Genomic DNA, 15214 nt, shown 5'->3' with positions numbered 1-15214 from the left:
AGCTCAATATTTAGAAAGCTCACAGAATACAATCTTCCTCCTTTCCTCTTTCATACCCCCAGCCCTGGCCAAAACGATGTGGTTCTTTTAGAGACCTTTTAGCTGGTATTAAGCCATAGTATATGGCCCATCACTAATGGCATCACTGAAGTAAACTTCCCAGAAGCCATCAGGGAGAATTCATTTGGAAACCCAACTGAATGTCACTTGCAAAGGGCAGGCTCCTAGAAGAGGTGACCAGTCATGCATTCCTGAGTTATTTGTTATAAAAGCATTAATCACTGTGAACTCATTTGTTCCTAATGCAAACGCGCTACACTATCCCAGAGGAATTCTGTTCCAAATGATCATTAATGTAGAGAACAGAAGCTGCTGACTGTGAGCAGGGATAATAGAGCCTGTCAGGTCAATGGCCAGTATAATGGGACTGTTAATGGTTCCTGATAGAAGTCGGACCTTCCTGATAGAGCGAAGGTGGGCAGAAAGGCAGGCAACTGTACTGGGCAGACAGCCCCATCTCTGGCCTCCTGAAGCGGCCTCTGGATTAAAGGAGCATCAGTGTCCGTCACAGAGTATCGCCAGGGCTCTGAGGTGGCCGTCACTGGGAGCGCAGGCACCAGCTGTGGGTGGAGAGGGACCCACGGGACAGCCATGGGGATGGCCCTGCTACCACACTCCAGCCGCCTGCAGGCCACAGGCAAGGGTGCATCCAGACACCTGGTGCTGTGGACACCCCAGAAGCTGGCCTCACCCCACTCCACACTGGGCCACCAATGAGAGGAAGCGTGACAATCACAAGGGTAACAGTGATCATCACAGCTAATGCTCACTGGAAGCTCTCCTGGGCTAAGCACTAAGCCCTTTATGTGCACTAATCTCAATCCTCAGAGCAGTACCTCTATGACATGTGTACTATTTACTGTCACGTTTTATAACCGAGGAAGCTGAAGCTCAGACAGATTCAGTAACTAGTCCAGGGTCAGATTCGAAAATACGTGCCCTTAAACACCACGCTCCTTTACTGGAGGGAGAGACAGAGAAACTGTAGATTTTGGTCCCTAAAATTAGACCAAAGAAAGATGCAGGATATGACAGTGGGCCTGGAAGTCTTTCCATTGTGTGGTCAACCAGTCAGTATATTCAGGACCAACCTTGCAGAAAGTCTATAAAAGCTGTGGTTTGTCCACAGTGCTCTTCCTCCAAGCTCTGCTGCTAAAATGTGGGTACCCAGGGCCTTCAAGAAGCCTGACTGCTCTGTGCCACTGAAGTGCAGGCTCCCTCTGCCCAGCACGGCCCTATATTTAAGACCTGTTCTTCCTCATCCCACCCCTGCTCCATTAAAACCTGTCATGTGTCTTGTCATCAGAGGGTTCTGATCTCCTGCCTGGACCCACGCCAGCACAGGTAGAGCAAGAAGAAGCTACCACCTCCTGTGGACGCTTCTGAGCACAAGACCGGTATGACTGACAGCAAAGGCCAGCCAGAGTCAGCACCCAGGGTTCCAGCAGCACAGCTGGGCATGGGAGCATGGTGGCATGGGCACTGTGACATGCCTAAGCCCCAGCCCCTATTGTAATTGAGGTGCTGACGCAGCTGTCTCGGGGCTCAAGAATGGGACTGGGAGGGAGCTTGCAAGTGGAAGCTATGGATGCAAGAGGCTTCCAAGAGCTGAGGAAATTGGGGAGCAGGGATGAAAGAGGAATGATGTCAATGTAAAAAGTATAAAATACTAACACTGTGAGATGTTACCAGTAAGCACAGAGTGTGGCAGAGGAACTTAATAAATGTGTTTAAGAAATGAAAGGACATTGCAAAGACACTCAAGTCACCTTTCCCAGATCAGTTCCCATAACCAAGAGAGGAGTGGGACTCAGTAGTCTTCGTACCTGAAAACACCACTATTCCTTGATTATGTCATTTGAAAAAATCTAGTGTTAAGAGTTGGAAAGATGTGAGAAAACAGATGGTTATAAAGAAGGAGGTGAAGCAGGGAAGGAGGGGGGAGAATATAGAGGTTTCAGAGGGAGACTCTCACACCCCCTACAGCACCCATCACCTGTCGACAGGACAGTTCCACGGTGCCAAGGGCACTGCTAAATGTGTTCTCGGCCTCTCCCCGCACCGAGCTTACCAATACACACCGTAAGTGTTAGACTACATGGCACAGGATATAAATGCAGCAGAACTGAGTGAGAGAAATTAGCAAGAGGAAAATACAGAGACAGCATCATGGAAGATTGCACTGGCTGTGAACACCATGGACGATATGAATACAGGGAGAAAAGACACACTCCACACAGCTGAAGCATGAACAGGAGTGTGAAGGGGGAGCAAGCATGCCAAGTGCAAAGAATGAAGGAGACAGCCTTGTTCTATGAAGGAGTGTGTGTGTGTGTGTGAGTGTGTGAGTGTGTGTGTCAGGAAGGGGGTGACAGCATATTATAAAGAGCCTTGGTAGCCAGATGAAGGAGTCTGGATCAATATGGTAGGCAGTAGGGACCTGCTGTAGGTCCTTGGCATCCAAGGAGTACGATTCAAGCCAAGTTTTGGAAAGTTTCATCTGGTACTTGTGTAAGAAGGTAGACTGGAGGGGAAGAGAGAATTAGGGGTGCTGGAGGCAGCCGGGGCAACTTGACTTGATGATTTGTCGTCTTTTCTCCTGCAGCACACGTCCATATTGCCCTTCTCTCTGGCTGAAGTCATCCTCAGGCCACACTGCTACCCACTGAAGAAGAAAGGACTCGCCTTGTTGGCTGCTGCTAGCCTTGCTTATGTCAGCAGGTAAGAGTTGCAGAGAGAAAATCAACTTAGACTTGTCATTCCAGACTCAGAGGAATATTCCAGAAGAAGCACACTGTTCTATAAGAGTGCCTTTATCTTGAGTTAACAGGGATTTTACCATCTTTAAATTTCAGGAAAAAAGGAATCTTAGTGTTTCCTTTTGATACTCATGGAAACATCAAATGCCCAAGAATACACAGGTATGCGTGCACACACACAGCAAGTCATGAGCTCCCCCTCCCTCTCATGAAGAATTGTTGTAAAGCTACACATGTTACTTTCCCTAGGAAAACATTAATCTTTGGTTTCATTTGTAATTAAAATGTTTGAATGGTTGAATGATCTAAGGCATCTAAATATATTCCATCTAAAAGGGTGCTTGACAGGTTGAGCAGGCAAGGTTTGGTCCATTCCTGTTGCCTGTATTATTATGGGCTTAGCTGCATCAACATCTGGCACTGGAGCACCGAAAGGGCATTTGGGCAATTGCCCAGGGGCCTGCAGAACAGCCTAACTGGAGGCATGAGAGATAACTTAAGTAGCTGGCCTAGATTTCATCATTCAACCACCTGGTGACACTAATTCTCAGAAATTCTGCCCAATGTCTGTAATCAAGGCAAAGTGCTTGGCCTTCCACCTAGCAACTGGAAAAACCCCCCTTTCTATTCTACAGCCTTCTCACCCACAGCCATGCTCTTGTTCTACCGGGAGGGGCATGCCAAGCATAATACCTGCAGATTGGAAGCGAATCATGATGTTCCTACTCTAGCCTAGCCTCACATAAGCTTTTCACATCTGCCAATCCGGATAATCCCCCAATCCCTATGTGAGGGGTAGTTTCACTCAGGGCAGTGCTCTGGCAGAGACGGAAGCCAGGGAAAGAACACATTCCAAAGGACTGGTCTCCAGCAGTGCCTGCTTCATGTGCTTCACCAGCCTTTGTCTTAGAGCCAGTAACCTTTGTGCCCAGAACTCAGGTGACGGTTCCTCCCTAGCCTTTCCTTCCCTTTTGCAAGGTATGTTCCTCCCACCCTTCTGCACCCTTCTTTCCCCGAGTGCCTAAAGTCTTTCATGTTTCACCTGTCTTAAAGAAAGCACTTGTTCAGTAAATCCACCCCAAGACTCAATTGATTTACACTGTTCACTAGCCTGGGGCCTTTGCATTTTAACAAAGGACACTTTTAGAGAATAAGGCATAAGTTGGGGACCTACTGGTAGTTGAGGTCTGGAGCACTGTGTTGAGAAGGATTCTGAGGCCCTACCAAAAGAGCTGTGCTATCATTTAGCAATATCTGCCTATAGCATGTGAATGGAGAGTGGTGGGACATGCGCCATGTATATTCCAAGTCTGGCTTAACCCAAAGGAATAAATCCCTAAAGACAGAATATCTAGGACCTGGGGTCGGGTAAGGTATACACAAAAGATATATTTTTTTCTTTTATGTGTTGAGGAGAAGCAGGGTGGTAGCTGGTTGATTATGCACATGAATTTCCATACTCTGTTTTTTTTGGTGGACTTTCATCTGATTTATTCTTTCTTGCCAAATATAACTTTCAGAGTTCATATATGAGATAGTACTTTTGGTCTATTAATTTTCTTCTACCTAAGGACTTGGAAGTTGATCATCAATCCTCATATCTACCCTTGCTCTTTTCTTCCTCAGAAACCAAGAAGGTAATAGAGCACCTAAGGTGACTGGTATTTGGGGAAAATTGTGGTGCCCGTAAGGATGAAAAGCAGTGGTCAAGAGGGTTTGGCTCACTGGTGCCTGGGCATGAGCTCTGACAATGCAGGGAACTGGGGTGCTGGAGAAAGGAGGTGCAGCAAGATGGTCAGGAGTGAACACGTCACACGTCCAGTCAATTGTTCCTCAGTGCCAGGCACTGTGCTAAGGTATGAGGATATAGAGATGTACAAGACACCGTGCTGCCTTTAGGGACAGCCTGGGAGAGAGGAAAGTACAGAAACAACGGGAAGACAGGGTGGTGAGACTCTAACAGGGAAAAGCACGGGGTGCTGGGGGATGTGGAGGACTGGCTTCTTAAAGGAGGTGGTGTCTAAGCTGAGATGCAAAGAATAAGGAGAAATAAGGCAAAAGAGATAGGGAAAAGACCTTCAGGCAGAGGGAACAGCATCTGTGAAAGGCTGGAGGAGCTGAGGGCGTGGCTGAACTGTAGGACAGGGAGAAGTTAGTGAATTTGGACTTTTAAAATGAGGGCTTTTCTTTGCAAAAGTTATAAGCAGAGAAGTGAAATAACATGGCTTATGTAAGAAAGATGATTAGAAAGATGATGCTGGGGCTTCCCTGGTGGTGCAGTGGTTGAGAATCTGCCTGCCAATGCAGGGGACACGGGTTCGAGCCCTGGTCTGGGAAGATCCCACATGCTGCGGAACAGCTGGGCCCGTGAGCCACAATTACTGAGCCTGCGCGTCTGGAGCCTGTGCTCCGCAACAAGAGAGGCCACGATAGTGAGAGGCCCGCGCACCGCGATGAAGAGTGGCCCCCACTTGCCACAACTAGAGAAAGCCCTCGCACAGAAACGAAGACCCAACACAGCCATAAAATAAAAAAAAATTTTTTTTAAATTAAAAAGAAAGATGATGCTGGCTGAAGTATGGAAATTAAAGAGGAATCAGACAGGGAGATCAGTTGGTGGCATTTGTGGTAACTCAAGAGAGTTGATGTTGGCCCACAGATGACAATATCAATCAATCTGCCAATAGAATCAGAGAGGGTGGGTGGTGGAAGGAGACTCAGAGATCATCCAGCTTTGGAGACCTGAAGCCCCAGTGGGCTACATGACATGTCCAAGGTCGTGTGGCTGGGGAAAATGAAAGCTGAGACTTAAATCAAGGACTTCTATTTCCAAATCCAGTTCTCTTTTCAGTGTATTCAGATGGTCAGGTATTTGTTCAGCTCCCTGTTTGTGTAAAACACACTCTGCTAAATGCTGAAGGGGTGAGAACACAAAAAAGCTTACCATCATCTCTACAGTCTAAAAGCTTTCACGATGTTGTTCCTTCCAGCTCTGTGCTCTGACTGTATGTTAAAGTGATGTAATGGGGCAAATGAAGGGAAGGGCTGGAGACCTATCGCTAGCAGGGATGTGACTGGGTAGACCCTGGCAGGGAGCTGAAGTGGTTTGGGATTTGGACTTTCTTATCATTAATGAAGTACAGAATCAGCATTCTGTCCAGTAGGCCTCATTTTTGCTGGAGTGAAGCAAACACACCTGTACGCAGGCATTTTATGCTGCCCTATGGATTGAAGCTTCCCTCCCCGCCCGTTGCCTGATTAGGGGAGCTCAGCCTCCTTGCTGCCAGCTGCCTCCACCCTTACACAACACTCTGGGGGCACATGCACCTTCATGGCCACGGATGGTCAGCAACAAGTTCCACAAACTGTGGATGTCCACGGAGATATTTTAGGGAAGCGGCTATAGGTCAGCTGTTAGGCGTGCCAGTTTGGATGCTCAAATAGGGAAACAGCATAGGAGGAATGAGGTAAAGAATACGGTCCCGGGCCAGAGAGAGCGTGAGAAACAAACATGACTCAAAAAAATGGCAATAACCCTGAGCCGGAGAAGCATTTCACTGCTGAAACCATGTTACAATGACCTAAAAATATCCACCAAGACCATGGGGACTGCCTCATATGTGGCACTTGCTTTTTGTTATTTTTCAGATTGCAAAATTGGAGGGCTGGCCCCTAAGCGGGAAAATAAAGCTTTGCAAAGTAGTAATAACTGTAAATCTTTCATTTCCTTTGGAAAGCATTAGTCATCTATATATATGGCAGCTCACTTACTCCCCCCTTCTCTCTCACCCCAAAACACATCACCGAGCTCTTCCTAAGGAGCAGGAAAATAGAAACGCTCCTACTGCTGGCTCTTATTCATTCTTTTATTGAACAAATATTTCCCCTAACACAGGGCTGGTCCTGCTGGGAAAAGCAAAGTTATATAAGGCCAGGCCCCAGCCCATAGGGAGTTTGTACCTAATAAGTGGAGATGAGCCATGCATACAAATTATAAGAACACGAGATGGGAAGTGATAAAATGTCATTACAAAAACGAGGAGCCAAAGGGAACACGAGGAGGAAGCAGTTACACCTGACTGGGCAGTGTGGGAAGGACTTCATGAAAGGTGTCGTTGGATCTGGGCCCTGAAGGACTGCCTGGATTGGAGTAGCAAAAACTGGGAGAAAGCGAACACTGCACAGTTGCAAAGCCAAGAGGGCACACATCACGTTAAAGCAATGGCTAGCAATTCACTTTCGCTGGACCTGCTAGTGAAAGAGACTAACAGGAAATCACCCTGAAACTGCCCACTCACAGAGCCTTGCAGGCGGCAGGCTGGAGGAGGCTGGACACGGTACAGACAATGTGAGATGTGTTTGTTTGCCATGGAGGTAGAAGTGAGAATTCTTAGTAACATGGACAGAGAATTATGCTTTAAAATGACTATCTTGACTATAGTGCTTAAAATGGATTGAAGTGGCAAGACATGGGAAGCAAAACAGAAGAAAGCAATATACGAATAAAGGTTAGCTGGAATACTCTTAAGTCATCTAGTTCAATCACAATGGTTTATTCTTCATCCACGGATATTTCACAGTTCCAGTGTCATCCCATGTCTGGATGCTTGGAACACCCTTCTGCAGGGGGTCCAGTCCTCCAAGACCTCCATCTCTAAAATATTTTAATAATCCAGTGAGGGCTCACACATGCCCAGGTAGTGCACAGTCCTGAGAATCACTCTCCCACACAGACTGTGAAGCCCACAATACCCAGCCTCCTGGATCCAACACCTCCACGGCGCTTGCTTTGAGGTTAGCACGCCTCCCCCGCTGCTGTCACTGCCAACAATGCCACTGCCCATTAGTCTCCTATGCTGGTGGAAGTCGAACAATGCTACTGGCTAGTGCAACAGCCCCAGCTGGCCTGCAGGGCACCACCGCCTTGCTCTTGGTAGACCAGAAATCAGCTGATGCTGTATTTGTCTCTGCTAGCGTGTAGGGTACTGCATGCTAAGTGCAAGTGTCATACAGATATACAGCTGTAACCCAGCCTGGGGAAAGATACTTTTAAAGTCACCTCTCAATAGCAGTTCCTATGGGGCAAGAGAGATGATTCCTTTCTTCTATTCTGTGCTCACTCAAGTGAGGCCCCAGAGCAAAGCTGCCTGGACACCCCAAGCGTAATAACCCTCTAAATTCGTGCACCCGTTTACACGTGCACACTTACACATATAGACATCTTACCCCCAGAAGCCATCAGAAACTGCCAGAGGGGCAGACTAAGCTGAGTTCCAGGACCAGCCACCTGGTCATACCCGCTACCAACAATCCTCTCCTACTCCCACTAGCGCACTATGTGAATTCACTCCTAGAGCCACTGTTACCCTTTCCTGAAATATGACCTTAGTCTGGGACCATCTAGATGGCACCACTGTTTTACAACCTAAAATCTTAGTGGGGATCAGAATCCCAGCCTCATTTTCCACAGAAAGACTCCCTAGCCCTCATGTAAATTAATATATGAAAATAAATATGAAGATGCCACACAACTTCCTCTATCATCAGCATCTGGGGTCCAGGCCAGCCAGCATGCAAATTGAAGACGGGTGGAGGTGGAGGGCTAAGAATGGAAATGATTATCTACACTTCTCATCCTTCCTGTCCAAATCTCAGCTCCTGCTCACCCAAAATGCCTGTTACAGAACTTAGAAATAAGAAGAGCCTGAAGAGGGATATAGCTGTACGATTAGGAATGAGGGACATACCTGAGACACATTATTGGTGTAACAGAATAGGTTTTATGGATTAATTGGTGTGTAGTGGGCAAATGAAAAGGAAACATCAAGGATAACTCTCAGAATTTTCAGCTGGTGGATTGGGAAGATGGTGATTCCATTAGTGTGAGCACCCAATTAACTACCATTTGGAAGGCTACCGGTTACACTTTCCAGTTTTCAGAGGCTGCAGTGTTCTCGGTGGGTCAGGCAGCTGAGACCTGTCTATAGAAGCCACAGCTAACAGCAGTTAAAAGGAACCAAGGTGCTGGTAGTGCCACCCAAACAGCCATTTATTTAAAAATAAAGAACCTGCCATGTTCCTAGCACTTGGGAAACAGATGCACATAATAGATAAAATCCCAGTCCTTACAAAGCTTCCAGAAGCTCTGGAGAAAGACAGTCAAATATGCAACAAGGGTAAATTCATGGTAGGGGAAGCACATAACAACCTAACCAAATGTGGGTTGTGGGAAGAATGGTCAGGAAATTTTTTCTGGAGAAATTAACTTTTAAGCTGAAATTCAAAGCATGAGTAAGATTCAGCCAGGGACAGAGCAAGAAGTATGTCCTAGGAAGGGTAAAGGCAGAGGTGTTCCAAGCAGAGACAATAGCCTGTGTGAAGACCAGAAGCTGTAGAGCTGGGTTCATTCAAGAAACAGAAAGGCTTAGACTGCAGAGCTGAGGGTGGATGGGTGGATGGGTAGGCAGGGCAGGGCCAGGCAGGCCAGGGGAAGGAGCTTGGGTGTTTTCCTAAAGCAACGTGGATCCACTGGAAGCACAGGAGCACCATGAACAGAGTGTTTTCTTTCAGAGAGATTATTGGGTTACTGCATTGTGGAAAGTGGATTGATGTGAGCAAGAAAGCCCAGTGAGGAGACAATTATAGAAACGTATACGAGATGAAGGAGCCTGGATTGAGATCATGAAATGAGCGCACTGCAGCAATATTTACATACGATTCCATGGGATCATATATGGCAGCTAGGGGAGAGCTGACATTGACTGAGGAGGAGGACAAGGACAATTCGGCTGCACACGTGCTCAGTGCCTTTCCCTCCCTCCCCCCCTCCCTTCCTTCTTTCCCCGCCTCCTTCCTTCTCCCCTTCCCTCCCTCTCTCTCTCTCCCCCTTTTAACATATATTCCAGAAGCCATAAAGAGGTGATAGCACCTGACCATGACTATCTCTGCACTCAGGCCTCTCTGCTGACTGCCCTTCATTAAATGACTGCAATCATGCCTCACGCTCTAATTGTATTTGCATTACTTTTCCCACTGTCAGTTAACACACCTATAACTTTCTTTGCACCTTCTCTGTGAAAGTGCAGACTTCATTAGCTTACTTCAGGAACTTTCCTTTACAAACCTTATGCTGGTGGAAACAAAAATGAAGTAAATAAACAGAAACTTTCCAGGCTTCTAGAGGAATGTCCTTATTTGTAGACTATCTTATATAAATGTGCATGGAAACTAGGAAGCCCTAATTTCAAGTACATAAAGAAAACAAAGTGAACTAATTAATGCAACCCGTTTGGAGTGTATTTAGATCTCCTCGCTGACGCCAAACTTCTGGCCTTAGCTACTTGAGGATATTTACTTTCTGTCCCTTATACTTCCTCCGGCCTGTCAGGAGAGACAGGCACACAGGAAAGAAGTGCTGTAGATATCCTTCTAAAATGCATCCATGGATGCACATCTCACAGAATTCTAATATTAGTAACAATGATAACAATTATTACTTGTTTTCAATCTAGTGCAGTTTTGAGTACATGAGAGTAGCATCTAGACAAGTCTGGGGCAGCAGAGTGATACCAGCAGGGCCAGGACTAGGGCCCAAGGGACAATACTACACATGCAGAAACCTGAGACTGATGCCTCCTTAAATTTTCTTTTTTATTGTGGTAAAATACACATAACGCAAAATTTACAATTTTTAAGTATACAGTTTAGTGGCATTAAGGACATTAACATGGTTGTGCAGCCATCACCACTATCCTTCTCCAGAATGCTTTTCTTCCCAAACTCCCCATTTCCTCCTTCCCCCCAGCTCCATTCTACTTTGTCTCTATGAATTTGATGACTCTAAGTACTTCATATAAGTGAAATTATACAGTATTTGTCCTTTTGTGACTGGCTTATTTTACCTAACATAATATCCTCAAGTTTCATTCAAGTTATAGCATATGTCAGGATTTCCTTCCTTTTTTTTTTTTTTTAATTTATTTTTGGCTGCGTTGGGTCTTCGTTGCTGCGCATGGGCTTTCTCTAGTTGCGGCGAACGGGGGCTACTCTTCGTTGAGGTGCGCTGGCTTCTCTTGCTGCTGAGCATGGGCTCTAGGCGCGCAGGCTTCAGTAGTTGCAGCATGCGGGCTCAGGAGTTGTGGCACGCAGGTCCTAGAGCACAGCCTCAGTAGTTGTGGCACACAGGCTTAGTTGCTCCGTGGCATGTGGGATCTTCCTGGACCAGGGCTCGAACCCGTGTCCCCTGCATTGGCAGGCGATTCTTAACCACTGCACCACCAGGGAAGTCCCAGGATTTCCTTCCTTTTAAAGGTTGCATAACATTCCATTGTGTGTATATAACTGTACCACATTTTATTTATCTGTTCATCCTTAAATGGACACTTGGGTTGCTCCCATATTTTACCGATTGTGAATAATGCTGCTGTGAACATGAGAGTACAAATATCTCTTTGAGTCCTTGCTTTTAATACTTTGGAGTATGTACCCAGAAATGGAATTGCTGGATCATATGGTAATTCTAGGTTTAATTTTTTGAGGAACTGCTATACTGTTTTCCACAGCAGTTACACCACCTTACATTCCTACCAACAGTGCACAGGGGTTCCAATTTCTCCACACCCTCTTCAACACTTGATATTCTCTGGGGGTTTTTTGATAGAAGATACCCTAATAGGTGTGAAGTGGAATCTCATTATAGTTTTGATTCACATTTCCCTAATGACTAGTGACACTGAGTATCTTTTCATGTGTTTGTTGGCCATTTGTATATCTTCTTCATAGAAATGTCTCTTCAAGTCCTGTGTCCATTTTTAATTGGATTGTTTATTTTTTGTTGTTGAGTTCTAGGAGTTCTTTATATATTCTGGATAATAATCCCATATCAGATGCATGATTTGCAAATATTTTTCCCATTCTATAAGTTGCCTTTTTATTCTGTTGACTGTGTCCTTTGATGCACAGAGATGACTTCTTAAATTTTATGCCATAGGTGCCTCCCTTGCCTCACCCTAGTCCTGGCCCTGATGTTAGCCCCTCTCTTCCAGCAAAGCATTTGACAAACTTAAAGTATTTGAAACAACCAAGATTGCACTTGGGTTCTGAAAGTTTAATTAAGCACAGAATTTCATTCTTCCATCTGAACTCGTTTGACAACTTGGGATATCCACATATGAACGTTGTTTCTGAAGCATAACCTAGGCTACCCTAATTTTTACAAGAGATGAATAGCCTCAAAGAAAGATTGCTGAGGCGACACCCACTGTGTATTCCCTCAGAGGAGAGAAGCTTTTAAACTCTTATAAAATGATTACAATCTGCCAGGCACTGTTCTATGTAATTTACATGTGCTAAATTAACTCCCTTAATCTTTACAATAGCCTTGTAAGCTGTATGCTGTTTGTACCCCTACTTTATACATGAGGGTAGGGGGAGAGAAAAGTTGAATAAATTAGTGACGGTAACACAGCTAGCAGGTAGCACAACTAGGATTCGAATCACAGAAGCCTGGTTCCATATTCCGTACTCTTAACCGATTATAAACTGTAGCTGATACATCATCTTCCCCGTATTTAATTTTAAAAGTTATTTCAGACTTTGGCATCTTCCGGTGCAGTTTGTTTCCAGCAAACTGCATTTTTAGGCTTCACTTAGACATTGTGGCTCCTCTCCTAGCATTTCTTTTCCTTCTCTTGGCTGACAGAAATGATTTATATTCTATCCTCACATGAGCAAGATCTGAGCCTCCTGTAGATCCATCTATTCCTACTTAATACTCTATCCGTGGCTATTTCCATGAGCTGAAATCTAGGCCCACAATTAAACCCCAGGTCTACTGTATTATAGTAATAATGCTCAATCTCTGCCTCTCCTACCCCAACAGGCTTGGAGAGCTAATGGAAAGCTATACTTAACTCTTAGGCACAGAAAAGCAAACCCCACTTGTCTGGCTGACAGTGAGCAAATGGGCACCATCTTAGCAAGTTCAATGTCTCAGCAGGTCATATCTTTCAGGGAAAGAAATAATTCATGTTCTTATACATTTTGTTTGGCTAATGATGTGTTCAGTGTTCTCCCATAGTCTTTTACCATCATTGAATTTTAATGGATTAGGTAAAATAGCCAAGCCCAGCACCTGAAACAGAATGTCTCAATGAATCAGTCTATTTATCCAGAGAATACTCACTTCTGTAGGTTCGGGAAACACCTCGGCTGTTAAATGTCTCCTGTGGCTTCTTTTCCTCTGCCTGGACTCCAGAACCCCAATGATCTTGAAGAGAGACTACGGCTTTTTTCCCCTGCTGTCCTAATCATTGTGATTTGTCCTTTTCTGCAGGGTTCTATGGATCTACTCTGAGACTGGTACATGGGTGTATCCCGTGTTTGCCAAACTCAGCCCAGTGGGTCTAGCAGCCTTCTTCTCTCTCAGCTACGTCTTTAGCGTCGGCATCTACCTATTTGGAGAGAAGCTCAACCACTGGAAATGGGGTCAGTTCATCTCTCTCTTACCTACAGAAACACTTCTTCCTTATGCTCTCTTGACTCCTCCTGGAAACAAAAGGAGAAACCAGTAACGCAGAAAGCAGTGATGTTTGATGCCTTTGTCCAAAGCCAGCAAAGGAAAAGCCTGGGGGAAGTTCATACTTTCTCAAAGGACCCCATCAAATTATCTCCCCTTCTCCTCCAAACAACACCTCATTTAACTTTAAGGCTAAAAATCATCTTGTTTAGAGAGCTCAGGACCCAGAGAGCACGGGTATCACCAACCCCTGCATGAAAAAACCGACTCAAGGTCTCTCCCTCCCTTAAGTGAGGACTTGAGGTTCACAAGTTATTAAATACCGAGAATTCCTCTTTGAAAGAAATGGATCCAGATGACCCTCTTAGCTCTTCCACCCTCAGCAGTGCCTTCCCTGATGTGTTCCCATCCCTCTCTCATGAGGTTGCTTCTCAACCTTTAGTAAAGTGTTCACCAGGTAGAATCACACCCTGTACTTGAGACTGAAATTCTCACTTGGGGTTTAGGCAATGTGAATATGCCCGTAAGCTAAGCTTTCTAATTATAGGTAGGCAGAACCATGTTGCTTCTTCATAGAAAAAAAGCAATCTTAACTTAGTTGATTTCAAAGTGGAAGATTTTATTCTCTCCCTGCTTCCCCTACTGCCCTCACCTCCCAGAATATTTTCTGTCGGAAAAGTAACCACCAAAAAGTCAGGTTGCAAAATAGCCAGGATTTTTTACCTATCCAAGGAGAAGTGCAGGAACTCCACTCTGATTTTGTATATAAGGAAGGCAAGAGTCACACACAGTCCCCCACATCACACACCCACATGCCATTCTGTTCTATTAAAATAGAAGTGGCATCTTCCGCCCAATCTATGAACTGGTGTGAAAACATAAGCCTGTGTATGCAAAAAAAACGACAGTCTCAGAAGGTTCAGTATAAGAGTCTGTATTTCTGAGAGGAGACTGAGACCCTGGAGAAATAAGCATGCAACTTGGCTTTTTCACATATTTTCTGCTCTTGGAGAATTTAACTGGTTGAGAAAGCCTCAGAGGCAATATCCTCCTTGAAAGCAAACACTTAAAAAATGGAATACTAAAAATGACTCAAAAAATCAGGATTTCAAATCACAGGAAATTATCCAGAAAAAAATGTGTTGACATTTCAGATGTGCTGACATCTAATTCTAACTAGTTTTGGCTCCTTGAAGTTCTGGGTAGATTGTTGATGCCTTCCCCAAATCTATATTAAAAAAAAAAAAAAAGAAATAAAGCAAGACACTAATCCATTTAAAACTTGGCAGAAAATGTGCAGAGAAAAAAGTGATTACTCAGTGCTTAGAGAACAATAACTTTTTAAATCAATACTATTTTCAACACAAAGCTCTTTTTAATAAGCCTCATTGTTTAAGTGCTACATCCATTGTCTACTACAGTTGAATCCCAATGAGCAAGCAGGCTGGCATCAACGTGTGGACCCTCATTTGCATCATGCATATGTGAATGTTCATGTGAACGATGGACACTACCGTCAGTGGCTATGTGTCTCTCTCTTCTCTCTAGATTTTAAACTCCTTAAGAATAGAATGGGTAAAAAGTTCTATATAGCATCAGAATAGGATCATAAATGTGTTACATTCTGAACTGATCTTAATTATAAATGGTTAAATAAGAAATTAAAAAGAGAAATTAGATCATTTAAAATTCCAATGGCAGTGAACACTTAAATCACCTAAAACTAAACAGAGCTGTATATGTGAACACATTTTCCCGTGTCCTATTCCACTGAAAGCACTGTCAGCCTTCCCTCATCAGATGAAAATCCAAGCCCTTGGAATGGCACACTGTGACCCAGTCCCTGCCTTGACTCTTACTCTCCTTCTTCTAAACTTGT

The 15214-nt window shown here is 44.7% G+C and overlaps 1 protein-coding gene across 15 annotated transcripts in view; it reads left to right on the top strand.

Moving 5' to 3' along the window:
• Positions 1-15214, top strand: part of ADTRP (androgen dependent TFPI regulating protein) — a 92730-nt gene that overhangs the window by 64459 nt on the left and 13057 nt on the right. For all 15 annotated transcript variants that reach the window (XM_059940660.1, XM_059940648.1, XM_059940658.1 and 12 more), the window contains 2 exons: positions 2666-2781; positions 13153-13304. In XM_059940660.1, the coding sequence (XP_059796643.1) occupies positions 2666-2781; positions 13153-13304 (268 nt within the window). The remainder of the gene's footprint in view (positions 1-2665; positions 2782-13152; positions 13305-15214) is intronic.

This window comes from Balaenoptera ricei, chromosome 11 (genome assembly GCF_028023285.1).
Source record: "Balaenoptera ricei isolate mBalRic1 chromosome 11, mBalRic1.hap2, whole genome shotgun sequence".
Lineage (NCBI taxonomy): Eukaryota > Metazoa > Chordata > Mammalia > Artiodactyla > Balaenopteridae > Balaenoptera > Balaenoptera ricei.
This window is presented reverse-complemented; position numbering and strand designations above follow the sequence as displayed.